The sequence below is a fragment of the Oncorhynchus nerka genome, linkage group LG4 (assembly GCF_034236695.1).
Source record: "Oncorhynchus nerka isolate Pitt River linkage group LG4, Oner_Uvic_2.0, whole genome shotgun sequence".
In the NCBI taxonomy this organism is placed as follows: domain Eukaryota; kingdom Metazoa; phylum Chordata; class Actinopteri; order Salmoniformes; family Salmonidae; genus Oncorhynchus; species Oncorhynchus nerka.
The window spans coordinates 2,836,472-2,845,483 of record NC_088399.1 but is presented as its reverse complement, the minus strand read 5'-3'; the positions used below and the strand labels follow the sequence as shown (position 1 = coordinate 2,845,483).

Here is a 9,012-nt window from a genome sequence, read left to right as displayed (position 1 = left end):
CTTCTGCGGGTCCGGACGAGGCATCCGGCTCTTCTTCCTCTGCTTTTCTTCCTTTTGCAAATAAGGGATGTCTGCAATGTGGGGTGTTTGGAGAATATCGTGTGAGTCCTGCTTGTTGTTGTTGAAAAGATCTTTGTCTAATCCGAGGTGGGTGATCGCTGTCCTGATATCCAGAAGCTATTTTCTTCCGTAAGATACGGTTGCAGAAACATTATGTACAAAATCATTTACAAATAACGTGAAAAAAAATAGCACAATTGGCGGTGGCCATCTCCTTCCTTTTGTCCAGGTGTGAAAGGGCAGTGTGGAGTGCTATTGAGTTTGAGTCATCTGTGGATCTGTTGGGGCAGTATGCAAATTGGAGTGGGTCTAGGGTGTCATGGAGGATGCTGTTGATGTGTGTCCTGACCAGCCTTTCAAAGCACTTCGTGGCTACCGACATGAGTGCTACGAGGCGGTAATCATTTAGACAGGTCACCTTCACTTTCTTGGGCACAGGGACTATGGTGGTCTGCTTGAAACCTGTAGGCATTACATACTCGGTCAGGGAGAGGTTGAAAATATCAGTGAATACACTTGCCAGTTGGTCCGCGCATGCTTTGAGTACACGTGCTGGTAATATGTCTGGCCCCGCGGCTTTGTGAATGTAGACCTGTTTAAAGGTCTTGCGCACATCGGCTACCAACAGCGTTATCAGTCATCCAGAACAGCTGGTGCTCTCATGCATGCCTCAAAGCAACCATAAAAGGCATATAGATTGTCTGGTAGGCTCGTGTCACTGGGCAGCTCGTGTCTGGGTTTCCCTTTGTAGTCTGGAATAGTTGAAGCCCTGCCACATCTAACGAGCATCAGATCCGGTGTAGTTTGTTCTATCGGTTCGGTCCCTCGATGAGACTCAGTCGTTCAGTCTTGTTCCGTATTTATGGAAGGGACAGTCATTTATTCTAAATGTTCCATTGCCATACTGACTGGCAATGTTCTTATCCCTTGCTTTCTAGCTAGCCAACTATGGCTAACTTAGTCACGTTAAAAAGTGCAGCCAGAATAACAGCAAAGTAGCTGCATTTGCATAAGATGTTTCATAGTGACATATATTTGGAAATTTCGCCTGGCATAGAACATTTGCTCACTTCTCAGGACCCTATTGTTCAGAGGAGGTAGCCAACAACACGATCACTTGAAGCTGGAAAGGCTGCATTCATTTTGTTTTGACATTTTTGTATATATCCATAAAAGTAATGCCAGCTGATTCATGATTTCAACTGGTTGAGAAACGCTGCCTGTCTGTCAGGATTCGACACATTCATTACTATGGGACCACTGGAATTTGAATTTGAATCAATGTTGTAAATTTCAGATACAGATAGCAAGGTTTATACCAATCTCCTCTGTGTAACTAAATGTTAGTCTAAAAGAAATGTGAGAATGTCTATATGCTTTTTATAGTGGAGATCAAGTTTATAAATTGCCTGGCTGGGCTGATGAGACAGTGGATTGCGCAGTCAGATGGAACAGAATAAATAGGCATTTTAACGTCATAGATTTAGCCGGTGGTAATTTGTGGATTAGACACCAGCTGGAATGCACTTTTAACCAAATCAGCATTCAGGAAGACCCACCCATTGTAGAAAGGCCAACAAAGACTGTTGCGGTTTGGAATAAAAATGCCCACACAATTGATACTCTGCTATGGACTATTTATTTTGTTCACAAATCAAGAAAAATATATGCAGCATTTCTAAATAAATATGTATTTTTCAAAGAAATACACTATACAAATAAGAAATATCTATTCAAACAGTTCAACTGTTTTAGTTCCATGCTGAGAGAATGGCAGCTTCTGTATTCTGCCATGAAGGAAAACAATACCACACCAAGTCACAAGTCAATGAGACGTTTTTTTTTCCTATACCACAAACATTATGAATACCACAAACATTAAGAAAACCAAAAACATTCCTGAAAAACGGCAGCCAGAAAAAAAACAAAAAAAAGTGACAAAATATTTTACAGCAATAAAAAAAAAGTGAAACAGAATAGATAGAAGTATTTGTACAAATCCCACAGAATGACATCAATATTTCCATAACATTAAATACTGCATATTAGATTTACTTTGTGATGTAAAACATGAGAGAGAGAGGAGGAATGGCTATGTAAGTCAGTCTTGACAGACAGTTCAGCTCGGACCAAAGTTCCCAGGTTTCCCAGAAATCCCAGGAGGATTCACAGATTTCCTGCTTATTATTTTACAACCCTAGTTCAGACCTACAGTAATAACATCTTCAGGATTAGGTAGGCTACAGCACATACTCCCTTATACAAAAATGTACAAAACATCAGCCTCTAACTAGTTACACCAGAATACTGTCCTTCTTTACAGTAGTAGTATGCCAGTACAAAACATTGTGCCTAGAAGATGTGTTGAGGAGACGCAAAGGTGACCCGGTGCTGACCCCCCTCGGTCCCCGCTAGTCATGTGACCTCGGTCATCGATGCCGAATGGTTCTGAAAGACAGAAGGGGGAATGTTGGTTTATACTGTGATTGATGTCCAGCAAACATAAAAGAAGCGAGTGAGGTACCCATATCCCAAACTTGACAAGACCAGCAAAACTAAGATTCTGGAAGACAGAGTCTGATGGCCCCGGTACAGTATATGAATAGTAAAGCAGGTGATGGCCTCGGTACAGTATCTGATGGCCTCGGGAACAGTATCTGATGGCCTCGGGAACAGTATCTGATGGCCCCGGTACAGTGTCTGATGGCCCCGGTACAGTGTCTGATGGCCCCGGTACAGTGTCTGATGGCCCCGGTACAGTGTCTGAATAGTACAGTATCTGATGGCCCCGGTACAGTATCTGATGGCCCCGGTACAGTATCTGAGGGCCTCGGTACAGTATCTGATGGCCCCGGTACAGTGTCTGAATAGTACAGTATCTGATGGCCCCGGTACAGTATCTGATGGCCCCGGTACAGTATCTGAGGGCCCCGGTACAGTATCTGAGGGCCCCGGTACAGTATCTGAGGGCCTCGGGAACAGTATCTGAGGGCCTCGGGAACAGTATCTGATGGCCTCGGGAACAGTATCTGATGGCCTCGGGAACAGTATCTGATGGCCTCGGGAACAGTATCTGATGGCCTCGGGAACAGTATCTGATGGCCTCGGGAACAGTATCTGATGGCCTCGGGAACAGTATCTGATGGCCTCGGGAACAGTATCTGAGGGCCTCGGGAACAGTATCTGATGGCCCCGGTACAGTATCTGAGGAACAGTATCTGATGGCCCCGGTACAGTATCTGATGGCCTCGGTAAGTATCTGATGGCCTCGGTGGGTACAGTATCTGAGGGCCCCGGTACAGTATCTGATGGCCCCGGTACAGTGTCCGATGGCCTCGGTACAGTGTCCGATGGCCCCGGTACAGTGTCCGATGGCCCCGGTACAGTATCCGATGGCCCCGGTACAGTATCCGATGGCCCCGGTACAGTGTCCGATGGGCCCGATGGCGGTACAGTGTCCGATGGCCTCGGGAATCCGATGGCCTATGTCCGATGGCCTCGTACAGTGTCCGATGGCCTAACAGTGTCCGATGGCCTCGATGGTACAGTGTCTGATGGCCTCGGGAACAGTGTCTGATGGCCTCGGGAACAGTGTCTGATGGCCCCGGTACAGTGTCTGATGGCCCCGGTACAGTATCTGATGGCCTCGGGAACAGTATCTGATGGCCCCGGTACAGTATCTGAGGGCCTCGGTACAGTGTCTGATGGCCTCGGTACAGTGTCTGATGGCCTCGGGAACAGTGTCTGATGGCCTCGGGAACAGTGTCTGATGGCCTCGGGAACAGTGTCTGATGGCCTCGGGAACAGTGTCTGATGGCCTCGGGAACAGTGTCTGATGGCCTCGGTACAGTGTCTGATGGCCTCGGTACAGTGTCTGATGGCCTCGGTACAGTGTCTGATGGCCTCGGGAACAGTATCTGATGGCCTCGGGAACAGTGTCTGATGGCCCCGGTACAGTATCTGAATAGTAAAGCAGGTGATGGCCTCTGTACAGTATCTGATGGCCTCGGTACAGTGTCTGATGGCCTCGGTACAGTGTCTGATGGCCTCGGTACAGTGTCTGATGGCCTCGGTACAGTGTCTGATGGCCTCGGTACAGTGTCTGAATAGTAAAGCAGGTGATGGCCTCGGTAGTAATATTGAACAGTAGTGTTAAGTTACCTGTGCAGTAGTGTTAAGTGGTTACCTGTACAGTAGTATTGAACAGTAGTGTTAAGTGGTTACCTGTACAGTAATAATGAACAGTAGTGTTAAGTGGTTACCTGTGCAGTAATATTGGACAGTAGTGTTAAGTGGTTACCTGTGCAGTAGTATTGAACAGTAGTGTTAAGTGGTTACCTGTACAGTAGTATTGAACAGTAGTGTTAAGTGGTTACCTGTACAGTAGTATTGAACAGTAGTGTTAAGTGGTTACCTGTACAGTAGTATTGAACAGTAGTGTTAAGTGGTTACCTGTACAGTAGTATTGAACAGTAGTGTTAAGTGGTTACCTGTACAGTAGTATTGAACAGTAGTGTTAAGTTACCTGTGCAGTAGTATTGAACAGCAGTGTTAAGTGGTTACCTGTGCAGTAGTATTGAACAGTAGTGTTAAGTGGTTACCTGTGCAGTAATATTGGACAGTAGTGTTAAGTTACCTGTGCAGTAATATTGAACAGTAGTGTTAAGTGGTTACCTGTGCAGTAGTATTGAACAGTAGTGTTACGTGGTTACCTGTGCAGTAGTATTGAACAGTAGTGTTAAGTGGTTACCTGTGCAGTAGTATTGAACAGTAGTGTTAAGTTACCTGTGCAGTAGTATTGAACAGTAGTGTTAAGTGGTTACCTGTGCAGTAGTATTGAACAGTCGTGTTAAGTGGTTACCTGTGCAGTAGTATTGAACAGTAGTGTTAAGTGGTTACCTGTGCAGTAGTATTGAACAGTAGTGTTAAGTGGTTACCTGTGCAGTAATATTGAACAGTAGTGTTAAGTGGTTACCTGTGCAGTAATATTGCACAGTAGTGTTACGTGGTTACCTGTGCAGTAATATTGAACAGTAGTGTTAAGTGGTTACCTGTGCAGTAATATTGAACAGTAGTGTTAAGTGGTTACCTGTACAGTAGTATTGAACAGTAGTGTTAAGTGGTTACCTGTGCAGTAATATTGGACAGTAGTGTTAAGTGGTTACCTGTGCAGTAATATTGAACAGTAGTGTTAAGTTACCTGTGCGCTGAGTGTCTGCAGGGGGCTCTGGATGCGGGGGAAGGTCATTAGAGGGAGACCACGGTAATCTTCACTCTTCTGTTTGGCAGGAGGGGAGTGGGTTCCTTTAAAGTTGTTCACCACACAGATACCCTGAAGGAGACACAACGTCACTGAAACATTCCCTGACATGAAAACGTCACAGAGCAAAAGGCTGAACAGTATTAGGGTTCCCAGGGTTACACACATTACACGATCCCATCTCCATGACTACAGCAAGGAAGAATATCCACGAGAAGAGCCACTGGCCAATAAACACATTTGATCCATTTAGAAAATTAACCCGTGGGCAATGTGTCAACTCAAATATTTTGGCACTGAGCAAATTTCTGGTCTGTTGAGCGCACACTTCAACATTGTGTAACTTCCAGTGTTAACCAGCTGCATACTAGTCAGGTAACTAATTTAACTATCACTATGTTAACCGGCTGCATACTAGTCAGGTAACTAATTTAACTATCGCTATGTTAACCGGCTGCATACTAGTCAGGTAACTAACTTAACTATCGCTATGTTAACCGGCTGCATACTAGTCAGGTAACTAACTTAACTATCACTATGTTAACCGGCTGCATACTAGTCAGGTAACTAATTTAACTATCACTATGTTAACCGGCTGCATACTAGTCAGGTAACTAATTTAACTATCACTATGTTAACCGGCTGCATACTAGTCAGGTAACTAATTTAACTATCACTATGTTAACCGGCTGCATACTAGTCAGGTAACTAATTTAACTATCACTATGTTAACCGGCTGCATACTAGTCAGGTAACTAATTTAACTATCGCTATGTTAACCGGCTGCATACTAGTCAGGTAACTAACTTAACTATCACTATGGGGCGGCAGCGTAGCCTAGTGGTTAGAGCGTTGGACTAAGTAACCGGAGTTCAACTAGTAACCGAGTTCAAACCCCCGAGCTGACAAGGTACAAATCTGTCGTTCTGCCCCTGAACAAGGCAGTTCCCAGGCCGTCATTGAAATTAAGAATGTGTTCTTAACTGACTTGCCTGGTTAAATAAAGGTAAAATTTAAAAAATTAAATGTTAACCGGCTGCATACTAGTCAGGTAACTAACTAAACGTAGTGATAGTTAACTGGCTGCATACTAGTCAGGTAACTAATTTAACTAACTTCATGAGTCAGGTATGTTTACTAGCTTCATTCACAGGTAACTAACGCAGCTATCAACTGTCTTTATTAGCTCCCGAGTGCCACAGCGGTCTAAGGCACCGTAACAATGTTGTGTAACTTCCAGTGTGCTTTTATTGTATACCTTGAGGTTACAGTTTTAACAGTGTCCAAGTAGGCTACTGTGGCTATTTGATCATAATGTAGACCTACCAGAGAGGCCTACCATCAAAAACAATGGAGAAAATGCATCCCATAACATGTTACCATGGAAATATCTGTTCTATCATTCAGCCTACAGTAGCAGCCAATGTGTGGTGTTCAATGTAGGTCTACATTCCATGAGATTTAAAACAAACAACATGCAGGGCTTCACATTAACAAGTTTATCCAGTTGTCCTTCAGAAAAGGAGGTGACTGAACAGGTTGTTGTTTGATGCAATAAACCACTTTACAAAATAAAATTGATAATTTTTCCCATTTTTACCATTATTACAGAGAATGAGACAAATTATGCTAATCAAATCAAATGTATTTATATAGCCCTTCTTACATCAGCTGATATCTTAATGAATGAAAATGCATTATTATCCCCATACCATTATTACAGAGAATCAGACATGATGCTACCCTCTGCCTATTGGCTACTTAGCTTATTCAAGACTGTCTCAAAATACAACACTGCCCCTTTAAGAGAAAAAAACAAGCTATTTACCTGACTGGCTTTTCAAAGATGTCTAGAAATGTACATGTGTTGTGCTATTGTAGGAAGCAATCACTCCCTTATTGTTGACAATAAATGAGCTATAACTGGACTAATAACTCACTAACTAGCAAATAATATGAACAAAATGTGGCAACATGCAGCTCTCACTTCGATCTCAAAACAAGTGCATCTACTCACGACCGCTCATGCTTGGGGCGGCAGGGTAGCCTAGTGGTTAGAGCGTTGGACTAGTAACCGGAAGGTTGCGAATTCAAACCCCCGAGCTGACAAGGTACAAATCTGTCGTTCTGCCCCTGAACAGGCAGTTAACCCACTGTTCCTAGGCCGTCATTGAAAATAAGAATTTGTTCTTAACTGACTTGCCTGGTTAAATAAAGGTAAAATAAAATAAAAAATGCTGTAAACACAGTCCAGTTCATCTACTCACGACTCCTCATGCTGTTAACACAGTCCAGTTCATCTACTCACGACCGCTCATGCTGTAAACACAGTCCAGTTCATCTACTCACGACCACTCATGCTGTAAACACAGTCCAGTTCATCTACTCACGACCGCTCATACTGTAAACACAGTCCAGTTCATCTACTCACGACCACTCATGCTGTTAACACAATCCAGTTCATCTACTCACGACCACTCATGCTGTAAACACAGTCCAGTTCATCTACTCACGACCACTCATACTGTAAACACAGTCCAGTTCATCTACTCACGACCACTCATACTGTAAACACAGTCCAGTTCATCTACTCACGACCACTCATGCTGTAAACACAGTCCAGTTCATCTACTCACGACTCCTCATGCTGTTAACACAATCCAGTTCATCTACTCACGACCACTCATGCTGTAAACACAGTCCAGTTCATCTACTCACGACTCCTCATGCTGTTAACACAGTCCAGTTCATCTACTCACGACCACTCATGCTGTAAACACAGTCCAGTTCATCTACTCACGACCACTCATGCTGTAAACACAGTCCAGTTCATCTACTCACGACCCCTCATGCTGTCAACACAGTCCAGTTCATCTACTCACGACCACTCATGCTGTAAACACAGTCCAGTTCATCTACTCACGACCACTCATGTTGTAAACACAGTCCAGTTCATCTACTCACGACCACTCATGCTGTTAACACAGTCCAGTTCATCTACTCACGACCACTCATGCTGTTAACACAGTCCAGTTCATCTACTCACGACCACTCATGCTGTAAACACAGTCCAGTGCATCTAGCCACGACCACTCATGCTGTAAACACAGTCCAGTTCATCTACTCACGACCACTCATGCTGTAAACACAGTCCAGTTCATCTACTCACGACCACTCATGCTGTTAACACAGTCCAGTTCATCTACTCACGACCACTCATGCTGTAAACACAGTCCAGTTCATCTACTCACGACCACTCATGCTGTTAACACAGTCCAGTTCATCTACTCACGACCACTCATGCTGTTAACAAAGTCCAGTTCATCTACTCACGACCACTCATGCTGTTAACACAGTCCAGTTCATCTAGTCACGACCGCTCATGCTGTAAACACAATCCAGTTCATCTAGTCACGACCCCTCATGCTGTAAACACAGTCCAGTTCATCTACTCACGACCACTCATGCTGTTAACACAGTCCAGTTCATCTACTCACGACCACTCATGCTGTAAACACAGTCCAGTTCATCTACTCACGACCACTCATGCTGTTAACAAAGTCCAGTTCATCTACTCACGACCACTCATGCTGTTAACACAGTCCAGTTCATCTAGTCACGACCGCTCATGCTGTAAACACAATCCAGTTCATCTAGTCACGACCCCTCATGCTGTAAACACAGTCCAGTTC

The 9,012-nt window shown here is 44.2% G+C and overlaps 1 protein-coding gene across 3 annotated transcripts in view; it reads right to left on the bottom strand.

Annotated features, from left to right (window-relative positions):
• Positions 1-1,680: 1,680 nt before the first annotated feature.
• plppr1 (phospholipid phosphatase related 1) overlaps positions 1,681-9,012 on the bottom strand; it is a 38,729-nt gene continuing 31,397 nt past the window's right edge. For all 3 annotated transcript variants that reach the window (XM_065017147.1, XM_065017148.1, XM_065017146.1), the window contains 2 exons: positions 5,261-5,392; positions 1,681-2,508 (listed from right to left, as the gene is read on the bottom strand). In XM_065017147.1, the coding sequence (XP_064873219.1) occupies positions 2,476-2,508; positions 5,261-5,392 (165 nt within the window). In that variant the 3' untranslated portion in view covers positions 1,681-2,475. The remainder of the gene's footprint in view (positions 2,509-5,260; positions 5,393-9,012) is intronic.